Genomic DNA, 22,371 nt, shown 5'->3' on the forward strand with positions numbered 1-22,371 from the left:
GCGTATTACCCCCGTCTACTTCAACCAATATATTAGGCAAGATTATGATACTGATTTTTTCGCCACAAGGGAATCCAATCTAGTAAGAGGCAGTAAAAGTATACAATTACTACTACTAATATTTTTCTTTTACTTATTAAAAAACACTAAACCAACGCGCAGCTTGATTGATACAATATGTGAAGTGGAAAAGCCTTTCAGTAGGGGCACAGCTGAACTTGGCTCAAAGTTATTCGTAGTGCGAACCGCGCGAAACGCAATCGTCTTTTCGCGTCAGGATATTTACGATTATTTTTAGCGATCTTTTAAACGTATCTTCTTGCCTGAATGTTGGATTTCATAAGTCACTATGGATCGTTGGATGCTAATATTATGCGGTATGTATTTTTATAATCTTTAACAATATTATCCCCATTAATTTAAATAATTAGTAATTTAGTAATTAATAGTAGAACAGCAATGATAAATAGTGCCTTTATTTGCAATAGTTGAATAGTTATTTTTTATAGATTTAAATTTTATTTTAGTTACCAAAAAGTCGTTTATCAGCGATAAGGTTTTTATACAATTTTACCTGATAATACTAGCCTTAAACAGAGTAGCATTATTCAAATATTTGCCTATACTAAATTTCTAATAAATGTATGTTATGTACGAATTTGTTGATTTTAATAAGAGATATATCGATGTTAAGTCATGCTACATGGTCTGATTAATTTATGAAACTTATACCTTAGGACTGCAAACTTACTTATATATGTATTTAGACATAATATATTTAAGTCTGATCTACTTAATATTTAATTTTCCAAATGAGTACAAAATAAGGTTATTTATGAATGTTAATGATTTTTTAAACTCTCGTTTTATGTAAGACGCATCCACGGCGAGTGAGAAATTAGAATAAACTAGTTTAAATATTGAAATTTGTGGCAAATTTTTGGCATGACATTGCTTACGACAGTAATTGATTTTACGGAGGTAACATTATAGTTTTTAACGAAGTTTAAGCCAGCAATATTAATTTTACGATAATATATAATTTATTATTTAAATCCCTCATAAAAAAATCAATGTATTACAATAGCCATCTCTTTCACTAATACGAAGGCTATCAATATTATTGAAAAATATAAATATTCTTGATATTATATTAGTTAACATTCTTAAGGTCTTTACTCAAATTGCTACTACAAATACATAATTGATAAAGTAAGTGCGCTGTTACCTTGTTCCAGATTTCTTTTAATGGCACATTGCGTTTTTGTCAGTTTTATAAATAAAATTAACGAATCTAAATCGAAAATAATTTGGCCGAATTAAACTCAAAAATGTTTTGTAATATTTGTTGACACGATCTTTTACGTAATTTATCGTTCAATGGAATAAATAAACAATATATATAATATACATATATGTAAATGCAAAGCTTTAATTTAATCTTTGTCCTTATAATTAGCACCACTGCCTCCGATGTATTCGATAAAAGGTTTTTCTAAATTATAGAAGAGACAAATATGATTATCAAAATAATCTTAATTCGTTAAACAGCTCATGCTTGAAGTAATATAACGAGACAAGTACTTAAATGTTACTTTTAATCTATAAACGCAAAATTAGCCCAGTGTTTGTATTGCAAATAATGTTGAGAATAATTTTTGTGTGCAAAAAAGCATATGTAACAATGTTAAGTAAAACATCGAAATAATGATCATAATATGGTTACTATAAGTGGTAACATAGCATGAAGAAGCTTCATTTAATATCCAATCACTGACCAATTAATGGGAAAGTATGGAATTATACAATGGAATCGCATAATAATTAAACGTTAGAGTAATTTGATTAAAACAAGTCGGCCAACTTGCTCTCCACGCATTTATTACAGCATTGATTACGTTATATTACAATAAAGGTATTATCCAATTCGATTTGCGATGTGTGGAAATGTTTTTAAAATAACTTCACTTGACTATGATTGATCTATGTGATGAAATATATAGCAGAATCATTATTTATTTCCTTTTATTATACATGTTATGCGCACCAGGAACTATTGCAGACTAAAACGCTTTTACAGTTGGTCTTGTGACCAAATAATCTTTAAAGATAAATTGCAAATCGGTTTGATTTAAGATTGAACAAGAGGTGTGAAATTCAAAATTAAATACACCTTTACAAAAATAGACTATCAATTAATCAAGTATCAAATACAAAATAAGGTTTCGTTACTATTTTTATCACATTTTGACTTTATAAAAACCCGGAAACGGACATATTTCAAAATTAAAATAGATAATTACACTACAAAAACAGAATCTTAAGAATTTGGAACTACACATTACATAGAAGAAATTCCTTTATTCCTTAGTTGAAAGTAAATTGGCTGAAAAATCCTAAGGCTTTTAAGATTATTTAATGATTTACGGTAAAAACTATATATTTAAGTATTATTTACGTCGTACAAAGTAAATTTGTGAGAAAACGATTGATAGATATAATTGACTTTGAGAAACCTCCGCTTTCACTGTTCATAGCAATATGCGACCTCCATAACCTCCGCGATTATCATGACGGTAATGCGTTATTTGATACGTATAATCTTTTGCTAATGCTTGTAATTTGTACTTTCAAATTTTCATATTTATAATACCGTTCTAAGCATTAAAAATAAGTATTTTATTGATTAAATTAAATATACATATAATTTTTTTCATACAATGTTAAGTAAAACATCGAAATAATGATCATAATATGGTTACTATAAGTGGTAACATAGCATGAAGAAGCTTCATTTAATATCCAATCACTGACCAATTAATGGGAAAGTATGGAATTATACAATGGAATCGCATAATAATTAAACGTTAGAGTAATTTGATTAAAACAAGTCCGCCAACTTGCTCTCCACGCATTTATTACAGCATTGATTACGTTATATTACAATAAAGGTATTATCCAATTCGATTTGCGATGTGTGGAAATGTTTTTAATATAACTTCACTTGACTATGATTGATCTGTGATGAAATATATAGCAGAATCATTATTTATTTCCTTTTATTATACATGTTATGCGCACCAGGAACTATTGCAGACTAAAACGCTTTTACAGTTGGTCTTGTGACCAAATAATCTTTTAAGATAAATTGAAAAAACGGTTTGATTTAAGATTGAACAAAAGGTGTAAAATTCGAAATTAAATATACTTTTATAGAAATAGACTATTAATCAAGTATCAAATATAAAAATAGGTGTCGTTAATATTTATGTCACATTTTGACTTTATGCAAACCTACTAACTAAAAGGGCCGGAAACGGACATATTTCAAAATTAAAATAGATAATTACACTACAAAAACAGAATCTTAATTTGAAACTACACATTACACAGAAGAAATTCCTTTATTCCTTAGTTGAAAGTAAATTGGCTGAAAAATCCTAAGGCTTTTAAGATTATTTAATGATTTACGGTAAAAACTATATACAGTAGAACCTCTATAAGTCGAACATCAAGGGAGACGCCAAAAAATTCGAGTTATAGAGTTTTCAACTTATGGAGGATTTCGACTTAGGCGGATTTTGATTCGACATAAAGAGTTTGAGGTTTATTCTTATAAATTTTGAGTTAGAGAGGTAAAATAAATAAAAATTCAACTTGCAGAGGTGACAAACATATTTTTATTTATTATAAATCAAGATTATTTCAAATCATTTTAAAATAAAAAATATGGTTCGAGCACTTCTAATTTTTCAGCAAGACTCAAAGTTTTTAGTTTACGTTTCACAGCACTCATGTTAACTGTTGTACTAATTGATGTGTATTGCAGTAGAACCAAACTACTTCTGACAGTATTTAAGTCGAAAACAAATGACTGGCTTAGCTAAATTTCAAAGGGAATCAAAATTGAACACCTGACACAAAGCAAGCAAACACGTGTTTCCATGAGTCATAAATTTATTATTGTATACTCCTAAAATGTTTTCTAAGAAACAATAGTGTACTCACATTGTCGGCAAGTTCTTAAAGTCGGTAACTTATTTTTGTTCGAACAATAGAGATAATAAATTCCAAATGATCAAGTTGTAAAGGTTGTAAAATAACACGTTCCTATGTTCGAGATACAGAGGTCAAATTTAATTTTTCGAGTTATAGAGTGAAAATATGTACCAAAATGGCTTGGAGGGACTCGGTGATTATTTCGATTAACAGAGGGTCAAGATTTCAAGTAATGGAGGTTTTGGTGTTTTAAGGGAAGGGAACAAAACATTTTTTCGAGATTTGGAGGTTTTTGACTTATCGAGGTTCGACTTAACGAGGCTCTACTGTATTTAAGTATTATTTACGTCATACAAAGTAAATTTGTGAGAAAACGATTGATAGATATAATTGACTTTGAGAAACCTCCGCTTTCACTGTTCATAGCAATATGCGACCTCCATAACCTCCGCGATTATCATGACGGTAATGCGTTATTTGATACGTATAATCTTTTGCTAATGCTTGTAATTTGTACTTTCAAATTTTCACATTTATAATACCGTTCTAAGCTTTAAAAATAAGTATTTTATTGATTAAATTAAATAAACATATAATTTTTTTCTTGTTACCAATAACTATATTCTCTTTTATTTAATTGCATACAAATATAGTGTTTACAATATTCTTAACTTACGTAGTAATAATAGCAATAGAATTCAAAAGATTGGTCCCCGTTAGCAAATTATTTATTTAAGGTTTGTATTCATCCATTTAAAGTGTCATTATGTAGGTTAGGAGTGTAAGAAATATTTGTGTATTTTTGAACAAAGCAAGCAAGCAAATAATACATATATATTATTAAGTCGAAAGACATAAATCGAAAGTAATTTCTAAACAGAATCTGAGGTTTATTTAGACCGGTTAGAGTGAATATTAATTTTGTAACTGTTTGACAATGTCAGAACTAAATATAGAAATAAACTTTCACATCGTTAATTAAAAAACGTAACGACTGTACTCGCATACGTCCTTAAATCTAAAATAAAATATCGTTAATTCAACAAATGAATAATTTATAGATCATTGTACCATCATTATATATTTCGTTTAACGTTGCCACATAATTGGTGGCTAATAAGCTTTTTAGGAAATCTTATTAGCAAGCATTTAATTTTCTCCTATAAATAAGTGTAATTAATTTGATTTAGCAAGGTTTGCATAAACGACATTTGGTATGGACTTACCACATCCTACGTTACAGTGTTCATCAATATGCACATAATTAATAGATAATTAGATGTATGATTTCAAATTCGAAATCTAGAATTTTAGAGAACTATATCAAGGAGTAAAGATTTTGATTACTTCACGAATTCAGTTATTGTCTCAATAACTAATAATGGTCTCCAGTATCTTTATTGAGACTGCCCATACGCAGGATACATATCCGAGCGCGTGTGGGCATAGGAACACAATTCCTACACACATTATAATGGGTCCTACCCAATCTACTACTAAGTAGTAGGGTGGATTCGTTTTCGCACTTAGACGTACATTTGGCCCGTTGTCTAATTAAGCCAGCCGAGCTCCTTTCTTCCGAAACTCAGAAGTTTCCCTGGCACCTCGTAGGTTTGACTTGGCTTGGTATTTTAATGAGGACTAAATGCGGTGAGCGTTTGGTTCCAATTTCTAAACTTAGGGCTGCTATTTAACTTTTGTTTAAGAAAAAATACTCAATAATTAATTAACATAACTTAAGAAAGGACAATGTTGCATGAAAATCCTGTTGCTTTTTATGGCCCACAGACTGCGGAAGTATAAGTGCTCGTTCAGACACAGCGGGAACCGCGCGATTGTCAGATCGTGCGGTTTGAACCGCAAAAATGGCGACTGTTCAGACAGTGGCGGTTAGTTAGCGATCAGTTTCAAGATGGAAGTCGAAGAGTAACTAACGTGTCAGTGGTTGATACAGAAAATAAAGAAAAGGCAGATTCAGAGAGGATCTTAAGAGGATAGTAACACTATATCCCAATTTAAGAATGTTTGAGCGAATTTTTTTTGACTATTTGAGAATGTCAATAAAATCTTTTGATGAACTCATTGAACTAATCAGGTAAGATATTTCAAGCTCTGAAACACATATGAGGGCAAGCGTGTTATCAGAAAAAAAACTCTCCACTTTATCAATAAATAACTCACGGTCCTCTTGTTATGACGTGTTAATCGCGCGGTGCCCGCAATGCTAATGAACGCTGAGTAAGATCTTCATAGTAATAGAACCGCGCGGGAGTATCGCGATTCTATTTTCAGGCGGTTGGGTTGCGGAAACCGCGCGGGTATGTCTGAACGATTACTTAATAACTCATACAAATAAGACCCGCGCGATTTCAATGCGATTCTGAAATCGCGCGGTTCCCGCCGTGTCTGAACGAGCAATATAAGTAAAATGATTGAGATGACGTCTGGGGGCCATAAAAGCAACAGGATTTTCATGCAACATTGAACTTTCTTAGGTTATGCTAAAAACCATGCAAATACGTCGAATTGTATACCTCTTTCTGAATTTCTTTAATTTTGTCAAAACATTCTCATTTTCATGCAGCTAAAAATAAAATTGAGCCTTTAATTTCCTACTAAATGAACAATGTGATAAACTACATATTATGATTATACATACATACATTTTACAAGGAATGCCATTATTATTTTGCACAAGCGACCTGGAGCATGTATGGGTCAGCAATTTTGGGAAGGTAGGTTGCATTTTTAGTCGTCCTTTCGATTTTTCAATAATGTTGATATTTCAATTTATACATAAAACAATTTGTAATATTTTCTTTGCAATGAGATAATTTCGGTTAAACCAGTAATTAACTTCCTAACTGAAATTGGATTCTCTGAGACGCTCCGTTGTTAATGGATTTAAAAATATTACTAAATATGTAATATATGATATGTATACTTTGTAATATTAATATCACAAAGAAAATAAATACCTATTTATATCGACAGGAAACAATTTATATAATCGTGAAAGTTTTTTTGACATCCGCAGTATTAAACCTACTTAATAATTACGAATAAGTTTTGAATCTTCGCCTTCCTGCACTCTCACCAGGCTAACCTGTTCTTGACGTTTCACCAATTGCTCTTGAATTAGTATTAATGTCACTTGTTTATAGGTGAACGTAAGATTTTCCTAGTACTGAGGCTCCGTTTGACTAATAACGTTGAAATTAATGGGACTGATTACAGAAGAAACTCATTCACATAACCTTTAATTCATCATTTAACTGTTTATAAGTTATTTTTATTTCTTCATAGCTTTCTTATGTTTGGACCAAAGATTTATTAAAATACTGTTAAGAGCTTATCTTAATATATATAAATTACGCGTCACGTTGTTTGACCGCTATGGACTCCTAAACTACCGAACCGATGTCAATCAAATTTGCACACCGTGTGCAGTTCTAACTTAGTTGATCTAACTTAAAAGATAGGATAGCTTACATCTCAATTTATACCTGCAATATTATTTTATTGTAAAATATGTATTTATTATTTGATAGTCACAATTCTAACAGATAACGCTGTGTTGAAAGTACCAACGTTTCAGATAAGCTACAATTTAATGGCATTACCACCAAAAAAGCATGGTGGTCCCCATGACTGGTGTTCTCCTACCGTTTCCCTTAAATAGTTTACCACTATGTGATAAAAAAGAAGAAAAACCTTATCCACAGCAACGCTTGGCCGGTTTGCTCGTATATTATATTGAGTGCCGTCAAATCACCTTTAAGTCCCTTACGAATCGTCATCTATTGATGTTTTGGTCTATAGGTTTCACTTACTAGCTTATAACAAATGGTTTTCTTTCCGTTAGTATATAAACGAAGTTAGTTAAAAGGAATTATAATACTTTTCATCTTTACCAGAATAAAATATTAACCCCATACTTATTTTAGTATAAACTAGTTGACAGACGATGTCTTGTACACGTCTTAAATACAAACACATTATATAATTATCAAATCTAATCCATTTTCAAATACATACACTTGAGCACACATAAAATGATCGGTCAAGGCGTTTAAGAGGAATTTCATTACAAATGTTTATAATAATGTGACGTCTTCCAGGCCATGTTGATAGTGTTTTGTTTTTTTAAAATGAAGAGATACAGGACTATAGTGTAAAACAAAATAGGGTTTGTACTTATATCTATGGTAATGCAAACGTAGCTGTTAATTTCTCACGCCTTCATAGTTGAAGGCCGCTTAAGTGACTTGCATAAATTTGGATCGGACTTGACCGATATTATTATTATTTTATGCGAGATTTAAACGCTATATGCAACTATGAACAGGTCGTATTGTAAGTTTTTAGAGTCGATAAAAAATACATTGAACCAAGCTAGTGCTACTTTGGGAAATTGATAGTTTAACCAAACATTTTCGGTTTGGCTACACTATAAACGCACTTTTTTATACTGTTGGAAACCCTAAAATGTAACGACGGAAGTGTTTTATAAATGAAAATAAATAATTGTGGTAATAAATTGCTTGATTCGGTAAACTGTCTTATAAATTACTTTTGTGCAGCACGCGAGACATCGAGACAGTTTTGTGTCATTCAATTAAAAAAATAACTTTATCAACGTAACTTGAAAGTTGTAATTATTTGGAATATTACCAATTTTTGCTCTTAATACCAGTAACATGTTTGTCGTCCTCCGATCCAAGTTTCCATATTTGGATCTCTGAGTGAATACATTTTTTCCTCGCGTCTATTAGACAGCTGTAATATCCTTGTATGACCACTTGCATTATTTAACATGTCTGAGCTGAATAATGAGTCATTATTTATAGTAGGATTTAGTTGACCTAATTTTACACGTGCAATATTTACGTAAATACGCAAACTGCAAAAGTTATCATGATTCTGTATTAAAACAAGAATATAGACTTTCACTGCGTTCTTTAAATTCTATCGTTTCGCGTGCATTGAGAAATAATTCTAAACATTGGGATTTTATTTTCCATTTTTTATTATCAGTCTCATCTCATTCTTTACAACGTATATACAATAGACAGAAAGAGACGCAAGAGTGGTTTAGATTTTGTCGCCCTTGTAGTAATTAGAACAATATAAAGTCGCAAATTATTACGAACTCTTCATAGATGTAGTGCGTGGACAGCATCACGCTTGACGGAGCATGAGCCAAGGCTAAGGCCTCGGCATAGCTTAAACCACAATTTTCTTGCATATCCGCAAATTGTAACACAATATGTATTTTGATAATATATTATTCCTTAAAAACAAATGCCGACCTTCAGGTATGTGCTTAACGGTTTGTGTTTAATGTTTATTCGATTAAGTTAAAAATAGAAAGTCTTATCCGTGAATACAACTAGAAGAACAAGCTAAGGACAAAAACATGCTTAGTTAATCACAAAATTTAATTTTGGTTCTGTAAACTCTAAAAAGCTCTTAACTATTGCAATATTGCTTGTAAAGAAGCTGGTAAATTGATTGCGTTTCAGCTGCAGAATTCATTGTTGTTTTGCCAATATCCTATATTATTATTTCATTGCTATAGGCCATATCCTAATACCTCTAGTATATGGCTTTTTGCTTCGAAGGATAGAGGGAGAATTCTAAATTCTAACAATTAATTATAAATAGTTTAACTTATTATTACAACATTGTGTTGATGTTCTTTTTACAGTACTTAATGAAAATTAATATGACATTTGCATGCATATTACAGTACAGTTACAATGAACGATCTAAATGTAACACATTCTTACAATTAAAGAATTTATTATTATTAAAAGGTCATTATGTCGGATGAGAGAGATGTAGATTTAAAATTCATTATGTGTAGTCTATGACATGTCGGCTTTCGTTACGATGAAGGAACTCATTGTAAGACAGATACAAGAAAATTCTTAGTGCACAACCGGGGTTTGGATCCCGACCTCGAGATGTGAATCGCTAGTTGTACTGTTCTATAGTATCTTGTTCTTTGTTAATTAATATAAGTCAACAGTTCTCACGCGCTACACCACAATGTCATGTCAACGTAGATATTCACCTTGTCTGGGAACAATGCTATTAAACAGATAATAAGCATTCTATTATTTTATTGTCTTGAAGCATATTGTTCAATTAAAAGTTTTAATGCAGGAATTTGTAGATACACTAAAGTCTAAACCACCTAATTAGTGTTTTATCGCGGGCTTTAACTTACTATATAAGTTGTAACAGAGATTGTGCTAATGTTAATTTAACTTATCACAACTTATTATGATAGTCAAAAATAGGTATATCGTACAATTCAAGCTTCGCCTGGGCTTAGATACATAATATCTAAGAAAACTCTAGTCAATCCCAGAACTGTTGATGTTCAAGAGTCAAAGACACCGGTAGATACATTAGGTAGGTAAGTTAGAACCTTCGTCACCAATATAAGCATAGGGTTGATTTTGATTCCAATATTATATTGTGTTCAATTCTTTTGCAAAAAAAGATGCGATAGTATAATTAACACTATAAAAGGATATTTTAATCTTAAGTTGAAATATGATCAAGTGACAGGCGCTCAATTACATACATTTAGATAATAACAGACAACGGCAAATTATACACATTCAAAAAATGCTTCTAACATAACAAGCTAACATATTCTGTTGCTATCTATTAAAAAATACCAATACTGACACAATCTAATATTTATGAGGAGCAATTAATTCAAAATATAAATAACGTCTAAAAGCAAAACGGACATTTTAGCGACAGTCTCGCTGACCCACTTAGAAATTGCAACAGCACCCGCCATGCTTGACGACATGCCTCTCTCCTGGCCCTCCCTACACAATTAAAGTTACCGCAGCCGTGTTTCAATCAGATATATTATAATGGACATGTTAACAACCAGAAGTAATATAAGGTTTGATTTCGTAAGATAAAAAATGTCATTTATGTTGGGAAGGGCTTAACGTAGCGGGTACATAATTTGTATCCTCTGCATGATATTTGGCCATATTTGCAGGGCGGGGAGAACACATATATTTTGTAGAAAACTAATCTAAAAACAACAACACAAATATACAATATTTAAAATTTTCTTAACCTACAAACTATTTATAATAATAATAATTAAACATTAATTAATAAAAAAATTAAACATTTTAAAAAGTTTGGTCCTTGTGGCAATGTACCTTTAATACTGGCAGCATTCCCTCGCTGTATTGCGATACTTATTCGTTGACTGAAGATAGCACCAGCTCTGGGATCACCGGTACTATCTACCAGGTGCCATGTATTTTATTTCAATACGTTATGTACTGGAATTTAAATTATTATATTAAGGTGTTCGTTCGTTTTGTAATCCAGTTTGTACTCTCTTGAAAAATTGAATAAATAATTTCACGCTCTAAGTGTCTACGTCGATTCAGATATGTATCTGTAAACAATAGTGTTGCGATATTCATCACACAAATAATACATTTTGGAGTATGTGTTCGGAAAAAGAATACTGTTTCACAAACACTATGTGGTAACAGTAACATGTTCTTTAATTACATATTTGCAATCAATTATATACGTGTGAAGGTTGGACTTATTTAACAATGTATGAATTTCACGTGTGTTCAAACTAAAACCATATTATCTAATAATGTTTTGTTTGAGTTGTTTATTGTAGATTATTTATCAAAATTTTTGTGATGCATGTTTGGATGATGCCTCGATGGACATTTTCAGCAATTCCATAGAAATCTTTCGTCGAGTCGTTTTAGCGACGTTGCCTGCTTTGCTTTGTTGTTGCCATTTTCTTTTGCCTGGTTATATTCCTACATAATTGCTATTTATGTATTTGCATTGAATATCTGCGGATGGTCGGTGAACCCATGTGACTTCTTCGATACAGTCTCCTCGGGAGTTGTAGAGAATCCTTTAAGTATTTCATTTGTCTTGACTTAATGTCCTATAAGCCCTGGATGGGGCAAAGTACGTCAGAATTGAACCTCCATCGCGTTCGGTCTTCGCATTTCAACCGCTCCCACTACCAGCTTCGCTTTATTTTTTGGACAAGCCATAAAATAATGACAACTATAGACACCAAATTTGAAATTTAGATTTATAACCATTTATTGTAATACACATTGTGTTGCCTTGTTAGGGTATTTTAAAAATGAATAACTCTTCAATAAGTAAAGTTCAAATTCCAATTCAGATACTAAAAGTTTAGATACTGCCGTAATACCGAAAGTGTATTTTCTTTGACGGAAAGTTGTTTACCGTTTTATATACCAGGCATTTATGTAAAATGTATGTACTTTTAAAACATGACAACAAGTCACGTAGCTATCTATAATTTGGATAATATGTAAAACTTTAAAATAATTTTTCGTTATAGAAAATACACTACTACTATCACATCAGTATCTAGATATTTTCAATAATGTATAAGATAATTTGTATTATAAAACTATCAACTATTCGTGTTCCTGTTTGGCCTACCTATATGTTAATTTTATATAAATATCTATATCGTTAGAATTCTGAATCATAGAAACATTACGGAATTCCATTTCTATTGGTCAAGTTATGCGAAGAAAGGCAGTGATACGAATACAAGCGCTGCATACTGAGCTTGCGACATTCAGTGGACAGTTGCATATCTCGAGGTTATGGTGTGCTTTCAAAAGTCAATGTAAAATATTATAGAGCACGAAGCTCCTTGACTTGAAATTTAGTTAAAATATTAAGTTGCCATAACTTCAGTTCTCTCTCGACTTTATTTTAATAAGAATTTGGATGGAATATTAAACATGCCTAGGACATGATTACAATAACTATTTATATCGGCAATATCACGAGCTAAGGTGGCTCCCTTGTACTAGCTTAAAAACTTTATTACGGTAGGAACTCAACCTATCCGATATATTTAACGAGTTTGACTAAGGAAGCCTATAACCAGGTATGGATCAGACATATTTCTACATCATCAATAAAACTATTTACTCTAATATAAGAAAAAATTGTGAACCATTCATGGCGATTTTCTTATAATTTCCGTAGAAGTATATGTTCATTTTGACACAATAGTGTATATCTGAGATTTGAATGACACTTATTAAGTCTTATTATGATAAACTGTATCTCGTAAAAACTGTATCGATACCATCGAAAAAAATATTGAAATGCCCAATATGCTGGATAAACTTAGATCTTAACATACATTTGCATTTAATATTCGTATATCACTACACGTAGACAAAAACAGTATAACATCTTATTTTCTATTGAATGACAATTTATGCTGAGTGTGCACTATGCGAAATATTCGGTATAATTCGTGACCGGTGAGGCATGGCTACACAATCTCACCTAATCAGTAAACACGAATCTTACGCAACCTTTGGCGTCACTGTGTGGTCGTGTTTCGCTTTCACCCATAATAACTGCTTTCTATAATTTCGGGTGAATCGACTAACATATGACAAATAGTTGTAGTCATATTCGGTGGTGAGTTACGCACAAAGCTCATCACTTACTTGTCCCTAAAAGAAAAATTATGAAAGACACAGATGTAATATAAGACCAGTACACATTGTAGCGCCACTTCTTTAGTTTTTTTTTTTAAATAATTAAGTAAAGATTTATTTTCAACACACAAATATACAAAATTTACAATATTCTTAACTTACATAGTAATCTAATAATTATACATGGATTAATAGAATAAAAGAAATTTAAAAAGTTTGGTCCCTGTTGCAATGTACCTTTAACCACACCACCACCTTTAGCATGAGCTCTGGGGTCACCGGTACTACCATGTTTTCCAGGCGCCAAATTAAACCTTTAACCACTTGAAACTTAAATGAATTAATTTTATTATGTAATTAAAAAAAAAAAAAAATTATTTAACAAATTGAGCATTAAATCTGTCGGATGTTTTTTGTTTTGGATTTAAAAAACCTACCATTACAGAGAATGATGAATGAGCACGCTACAACAATGAAAATAGTTAATAGTTATAAAAATTATTGTCTACAAGACAATGCAATGTTATGGTCTGTAATTAGGTCGTTAAAAATATCTACAATTGCAATAGATTGTTTTCTAAAGATAGCATATCACGCTGTTTTATATTACTTGCGTGCAAATAATTTCCCGTAATACTTAAAAAGTGCAAAAAAATACCAGACTTGCAACTGTATACATTTATTTTGTTACTTACAAAAACATGATAATAATCAAATAGTAGGAGCAACGGGCGGCTGTATCGCTTGCGAGCGATCTCTTCCAAGGAATCTTATAAAGAAAAATAAACTTAAATATAAAGTACCACTTCCACTAACTATATAAGATATACAATAATTTAAAAAATAAAGAAAAGAACGAACAACGAAAACATGTAAAGGACACATGAATCATGATTAAAATTTTTGATTAAGGTTTGAAATTAGCTTAGTAAAGTTAAAGTTAAGTTGTTTTCCTACTGACTAATAATTTAGATAGAGTTGTTGCTTGTTTATTACATAAGTATAAAAATTTTGTTTATACTTAGGTATGTTAAAACAGTTTGTCAAGATCCACCTTGATTTGAGTTGTTCATACCGTTTTATAAATAACACAATTTAGGCTGCTAAAATTAAGCTATCTATGTCATCATTCATATAATCAGTTAACAAGTTTTATGGGAAGGAATCACCACCGAAATGTAACAGTTGAATATTTCTCACGCGGATTATGTAACAACCTCTTCCTCTTGGATACGCCAATCACCAATATTTATTACCCAGACGCATCCTGTACCTAATTATATCAAGATAAGGTCTGTTACTATTTATGGTTCTATACTAATCACGAACGGTTAGGTAAGATATAAAAAATGAAGATAAAAACTGGTTCGTCTTGATTGACTTGTAGATATCATAAGCATTATAGTCATAACTTTCTAGCCCCTTAAGAATACATTAGAAAATGATTATGTGTTTGTTGAATGATTTAGATCACGTTGTTTCTAATCGTTCTTAGCATACCGAACAACTTATATAAAACTTATTGTTTTTGCTTTACGCGAACATTGCACATTTAGATAAAATTCCTTATAAACTAGACAGCGAGAGATTATCTGACAAATGAATAATGTAAAGCGAAAAGGTATGTTAATAATGTAATAAATTTAATCTAAATATACAACTAATTCACTAAACATGTTATTAAACGTATTGAATAAAATTTTTATTGTATTAAAATTTTTCACGGGACATTCTTTGGTATTAGTAACATTAAGAACAAGGGAAAAATAGTAGAATGACCTACCAACTGCACTGACTTGGCTATATTTTGACTCAACTAGAACGCCCGCTTATTTCCAGATTTTACCCTTAAGAGTTTCGTGAGGGTGACGCATTTTGGTCAGAAATATGGATTTAGGGAAACAATACAAACTAAATTGTATATTTATAATAATTAGAGAAATATGTGTGCGACCATTCGGTATTTTTAAATTTATTTACAAGTTCTAAAACAACGTGTACGCATAAAGAATTACAAGAAAATATGACATCACAAACTTAACACACTCATTAAAAAATAATAACAAAAACTAAGACATCTCTAGTCGGCTAAGGAACATACATACACACTACATAATTAATGAAAAAGATATTCGTTACATCTGAACCTTAAACTAAACTAGGCCCAAGCCTTCGGACCCTATGAAACATTTTTTTATGCGCACCATTAACATTAGTTGCGTACGGCGAAGGAGAACATTGAGAGGAAACTGGCACGTCTTTGACCTTAAAATCAACGGCGTGTTCACAACTGCCTTAATCCAATTGGGAGCTACGGGACTGTAGACATTAATTCTAGAGAATGGCTTAATAAAATCGCGTCTTTTGTTTCGTGACTGCAACTCAGTCAGATCACATTTGAATGCCGTGAGGCTTATAAGACATTTACGAGTCACGATATTCCAAGTTCATGGAGTATTAAGTAATTATGATAATTTATAATCGTAAATCAATTACTGGATGCAACTTTAGTAACTTTTTCTTTATTTAAAGCTACTAAATTATTATTATTATTTCTTTATTTAGTACTATTTCTTATGTACGAAAGATTTAACTTCTTAAATGGAATATGTATATTGTATACTCTACGTCGCTTAGCTCGTCTTCTTAAGTTCTTCCTTGGAATCGACCCTGCCTCTATTATGTACACATTTTTTACCCAAAAACTAATGGTCATACATTATACCGAGACTGTCAGTTCCGTGAATAAAAAAATATCTTAGCATTTCTACTTTTGGTATAAACTCGAAAGTATTTATTAATATTAAAGCCAAGTTAAACTAGAGTAGTCTTTTTTAATACAATTAATTTCTATAACCTTTTAATATAACGTAAATCGTGCGACTGAATTCGCGTAATGTAAATGACAATCGATTTTGACAATACAATATACACTATCAAGTTTAACACTGGTGAAAGTTGTATCAAAAGCGGTTCAGTAATCTATATATAGTACAACCATAGACATTACTTCTCTACTTTGTAGTTAAAACACATAACCACATTCGTGAGGTAATATTTAAGTTTAGCCTAAATTATGTTTCGCCTCAATTATTTTAAAAAACAACATTGGGTCTAACCTTGCTAAGTCCGACAATTGTCGGTATACTTTCAATTCCGCCATTCACGGATAAAAAATATTTATTATAATTAATATAATATAGAGCACGTTAGCAGAACTGAATTAAAAATATAGACTTGAAGATTTTCTAAATATATAATTAATTTGAATAAGACTCAACGTATAGATTAGTATATGGTTCTTTAAAATGTTAGTGTAAAAACGAATTGTAATAATGGATGCCCCCTATGGTCCTCATCATTTCGATTTCACCAAACTATACTTTCCTACTGAGCAGTGTTGGCCTAGTGGCTTCAGTGTGCGACTCTCATACCTGAGGTCGTAGGTTCGATCCCCGGCTGTGCTACAATGGAATTTCTTTCTATTTATTCTTTTAACATTTGCTCGAATGGTGAAGGAAAACATCGTGAGGAAACCGGCTTGCCTTACACCCAGAAAGTCGACGGCGTGTGTCAGGCACTGGAGGCTGATCACCTACTTGCCTATTAGATTTAATAGTGATCATGAAACAGATTCAGAAAGCTGAGGCCAAGACCTAAATAGGTTGTAGCGCCACTGATTTATTTATTATTTATACTTTCCTAAAATAAATGAAAATCATTAAGAAATATTATTATTTAGTTTAATTCGAACTAAAAGTATCCTTCAATATGTTAATAAAAGTTTAAGAATTTCCTCGCTTGCTTTAATATACCATGACCCTGTTATGGAAACACCTGGGGTTTTTAAAACAAAAACTCCAATATAGAACCTACTCCTTTTGAAAATAAATAAAATAATTCCCACGGTAAATGTGTATAAATGTTATCGTTATTAGGTTGGTGACGACTAAGGTTTCCGCAACAAATGGATTGACATTTAACAACTTGGATACGGATCTTTGTATTCAGTCGCCTTTTCAAGGCTAGCTAAATTATCTTAACTATAAATATCTATGTTATATTGCGAATATTTCTAGACGGCATACGATGTAAGAAATATCTACACAATCACTAAGTACTCTACTGGCGTGACCATACTGAAAATATTGCCAGGGCCTAGGCATGGTCCAATGGTAGAGTACGAGTTATTTTATATTATCCTAAACATAAAAGCGAATATCTGAAATCCAAACTCCAGCGTTATATTTATACCATTGTATTTTTAAGGCATAACAAGTAAATCGTTCATAAAGTAACATTCGCATTCATAAAGTAATGAAAGCGTTGTTTGTTTCAGTTATGCCAGCCTTTGTGACTTCCGTTACAGTGTTATCAAACGGAAATAGTCCAGAAACTAAAACAAGACATATGCTAATAGAATCAAACAAGTTCAACCCCATAACACCAAGACCAGAAAGCGTCATCAAATACAAAACTAATAAGGTCATCAAAAGTAACTCAACCAAAATAGGAATAAATGAAAGGTATCGAAGGTTAATACCGTACATGACATTCTATTATGCAAACGATATAGCAACTCCGTCCACTGTGCCACAACAGGATCAAGGAAAGTCAGTTGAAGTCGATAAGGCAGAAATTATCGAGACTGGCAACATCAATCCTAATCAGAGAGAAGAACGAGTAATTAATTCCTTTCTAAGACATAAAAATATACCTAGGTATCAAGGAAATCGATTGACGCAACACAATATCGCATCAGCTAATCCAGGCAAATTGTACTTAAAAGAGGTCCCTACATTTTACCAACCATCAAATAAGTACACTCCAAATTATAATCCTCTTTTAGTTGAACACGATTTCCACGAAGACAGAGAGCGTGAGTATGAAAAATTCATCGCCAAACCTATCAAAGCCCCAAGTTCACCATTCACACAACAAACAAGAAAACCCTTTTTAAATTTTTACCAAAATGATGATGCTAATGTACAATATTATCTATCAGAAAAGGAGGTTGCACCAAAATATAAACTGATTCCATACGAGCAGTCACCTCCAATAAAAACTTTCACACAATATGAGAACGTAGAGCCAGTCAACCATTACAACGTTCAACATGCTCCAAAAGAACCTATTTATATTAAACCCAGGCCGAAGCCAACACCGCCACAATTTATTTACATACACGACAATGAACAATATCGGCCGAAGAGACCACCAACCACAATATCTGAAATGTACTATGAAAAACAAACTCCTGTAGCACCACTGGCAGAACCGATTATTGAAAGTGGATTTCAACCAATCTTAGCATCTAGGCCTCTATCAACCGAAAGACCACAATACACTCCAGTATATCATCAACAGCCACCAAAATTGGAAAGGCCACCAGAAGATGTTGTAATTAGAAAGCCGAGTTATCAATATATTTTAGAAGAATCGTCCTATATACCAAAACCAACGCACAACGAAAATACAAAAACAGCAAGTTTAGCCGACCTTCTGAATTCATTACAGATAAATAAATCTATACCCAAACCCATAACAAAGGATAATGTCAGTGCATCAATTACAACGTTACTTCAAGTTTTGAATACTTTAAGAGCGCAACAGAATGAAATTGAACCACCCGTTTTAAGCACACCTAAAGCTTTCGAAGCTCCACAATTAGTCCATACTACCCCAACACCTGTTTCACACGCTGCAGTGGAACAACCCCCTCAAGGCGGCGATTTTGAGGAACCTTATTTAGCACAAGTTAATTCGCCTTCCCAACATTTGGACGGTATGTATGTGAATACTTGTTTTTCATTGATATAATAAAAATGTAACTATACTTGACATATTAAATTTCAGAATACCCATCTAGTGGAAGCAGCCAGCAATTTCCTCAACCCATACATTCTGATGAAGAGGGCGGGACACCTGGACGCCCTGGAGTGGACTATCCGATTTTGACCGTTATTCCGCCAACGAAATTCGACTGCAAAACCCAACGGTATAAAGGCTTTTTCGCTGATCCTGAAACACGATGCCAGGTATGACAAAAATGCATTATAATCTTGTTTAAGTTACAAATAAGATGCTTAAATAGGTTCATAATTCCATAAGTTCATTTTACAGTAAGTGCCCGAACCTTTTAGCTTTAAGGTCCCGGTCTGCAGAAACAATACAAAACTAATCATTAATGTACTGTCTGAGTTCTGACAGAAAAATTAACAGTTTAAACTATGATTAAACGCTTTTTGCAGGTCTGGCATTATTGTGACCTCAACGGTGGGCAAGCGTCGTTTTTGTGCCCCAATGGAACTATATTCTCACAGGCTGGTCTCACATGTGACTGGTGGTTTAATGTCCGTTGTGCGTCTACAGCTCAGCTTTATGTTCTGAATGAAAGTCTTTATAAATTTATCTTACCCCATTCTCCTAAGTTTCCTGAAGATTACAGCGGTCCTTTAGTGGATAAGTAAGTTACAATTGCATTATTATGACTGTTCAAGGTAGGACACGTACAATACGGTACGAATAGGTTAACGCTTTTTGTGCACTGTAAAAAAACATCGTGAGGAAATTGGCATGTGTTAGAAACAAAAATCTCCAACATGTGTTTTATCTAACACTAGCAGACTCGGCCAAGCGACGGTAAACTCGGTAAACTATTCAAGAGAAACGGCAGGAGAACACCAATCCATCATGCTTTTTTGGTGGTTATGCCATTAAATTGTAGCTTATGTGAAACGTTGGTATTTATTTTGATAAGGATAAATACCTAGGTACGAATAAAGAGCCGTTTCTAGCGGTTGTATTTTAATAAAAAAATAAAAGGACGCTTATTGTGACGTAACTATAATAGATAGAGACTTGCTGTCGCGACATTTTTTATAGATAGTGATGTGTTCTGAAAAATTTTAATACATCATTTTGTTCTATCATTAATAGTTTTCGCAGTTCACGCGATTGAAGGAAGTTTTTTTGTTTATTTTTTTACACCTTGGATAAGATTATTCAAGTTTTAGTAAGCATCCCTAATGAAAATGAAACATAGCCTATGTCACTCGGGAATAGTGTAGCTTGGCAACGGTGAAAGAATTTTTGAAATCAGTCCAGTAGTTTCGGAGCCTATTCATTTCAAAAAAACAAAAAATCAAATCTTTCCTCTTTATAATATTAGTATAGACATGCCCAAAGATTGACTAAAATACCTTTTAATTGGATACTCACAATCATAACGTTTAAATTCCTGGTGTGTTATATTTATTGAGGTTTGACTGAATTATATTACACGTAAATGTTAGTGTTAAGTAATTTGAGAAGTGATAGTAACTTCTGTTAAAACCTATATTTAATTTAATTATACATTTGTAGATACCTAACCCTAAAATTCAAGGAGATGGAAGAACAGTTTAAGAAAAATAAAAATAAAAACGCCGCCTCAGAGAAAATAGATAACGAAGACGAACCTGACACTATGGTTCAAGAAGAAACGAGTACAGAAAACAAGAGTGATATTGAAGGAAGAGCGATAGGTAATGGAGGGGTTACTATACAATCTGCTGGGTCCAGCGGTAACGTGGAAAGATTACAAGAAAAATAACAACAAATCCATTGAGTCATTGTATAAATATAAATTTGTTTCACTTTGTAATTGTATACACTTTGAAAAGCATTTTGATACTGACCTGTTTAAAAAAATCGTTTCCAATTGGTAGGAGTACGAACTACGAAAACAAAGCTTATCAACTACTCAATCTATTACGAACTTATCAAGATTATTTAGGTGAAAATAATTTGAAAAAATAATCTTTTAACACAATTAGCCATTAGTCGTAAGTCAACTGTGATTTAGTTACAACCTATTTATAAGTTTGAGTGTGTACCATGCCTGGATGTATTGATATAGATTAGTATTAGGAATTAAACTTGCCATATTTCGCCATGTTTAATTCGAATGTAAACCTAAGTTAATTGTTTATTTACTCTTGACCTAGAATTGTTAGGTTCTATTGCCTAATATTTGCTTAATTGGATTTTGATTTTAGAACTTGAAATACAATGGGAACACGAATACGTATATATTCAAATATCTCCTTTATATATAACCTAACCATGAAATTACCGTGTGCGTCTACTACGTATGCTTCGATGAAGTTCTTGTACAATTCAGTTATTTTTAATTTCTTAGCCCTCCAACTTTCCTGATTGTATTTTTGTATTATTCTTCAAGGGAATGTTAAATAATAATTGTACGATGTGTGTTAATACTAAGTTCAACAAGAAGTACCAATTTTAAATAAATAAACTTTAACTATCGCCAAATAAACCTAAACTTTGAAAAGTGAAAAATCTTTCTTGTTACCATAATCATTTGACATACGCGAAACGTATTATACCACTCAATAGGATCCTTCATCAATGGAGCATAAAATTTTCTTCGAAGAACTTAATCTAAGAAATTTGATAGGTTCAACTGTACGAATCGTGTAAAAACTCCATATTAAAAAGTTACCCAAAACATATGCTTTGAGCAAGTACATAATCTCTTAGAAAAGAAGGCACAAACCACGATTCTATTTTTCATTTTTATATAGAGCTATAAAACAGCAGATAATCAATATTTTTGTATCTACGTTTTATTCGTTTGATTGTTAAAGTGTTATTTCTTTAAAGGAATAAGTTGTGTGCATTCCTATTTATTTTCATTAAATAGCTATAAGTAGTGTGCAATGTTTTAAAAATTGTTAATTAATTACAAACATGACGCGTGTATCTTTCCTAAATCGGTGCAATAAATTTCTGTATATAGTATTTCCTGTGTTTAAATGTTTAATGAAAACAC

At 32.0% G+C, this 22,371-nt stretch overlaps 1 protein-coding gene across 1 annotated transcript; it reads left to right on the forward strand.

Moving 5' to 3' along the window:
- The first annotated feature begins 214 nt into the window (after nt 1-214).
- On the forward strand, nt 215-22,340 carry LOC125049847. Its single transcript, XM_047649313.1, has 5 exons — nt 215-377; nt 17,875-19,320; nt 19,392-19,573; nt 19,787-20,001; nt 20,901-22,340. Exons 1-5 carry the CDS (start codon nt 350-352, stop codon nt 21,127-21,129), a joined length of 2,100 nt encoding a protein of 699 aa, XP_047505269.1. The 5' UTR covers nt 215-349; the 3' UTR covers nt 21,130-22,340.
- Nucleotides 22,341-22,371: the final 31 nt, after the last annotated feature.

Source organism: Pieris napi, chromosome 5 (assembly GCF_905475465.1).
Source record: "Pieris napi chromosome 5, ilPieNapi1.2, whole genome shotgun sequence".
Taxonomy (NCBI): Eukaryota; Metazoa; Arthropoda; class Insecta; order Lepidoptera; family Pieridae; genus Pieris; species Pieris napi.

Bases quoted from the DNA above. Each gene is read 5' to 3' on its own strand.
- LOC125049847 (XM_047649313.1), top strand. From the start codon at position 350: ATGGATCGTTGGATGCTAATATTATGCG. The intron at 378-17,874 runs GTATGTATTTTT...TGTTTGTTTCAG, and splicing joins TTGGATGCTAATATTATGCG to TTATGCCAGCCTTTGTGACT. The intron at 19,321-19,391 runs GTATGTATGTGA...ATTAAATTTCAG, and splicing joins GCCTTCCCAACATTTGGACG to AATACCCATCTAGTGGAAGC.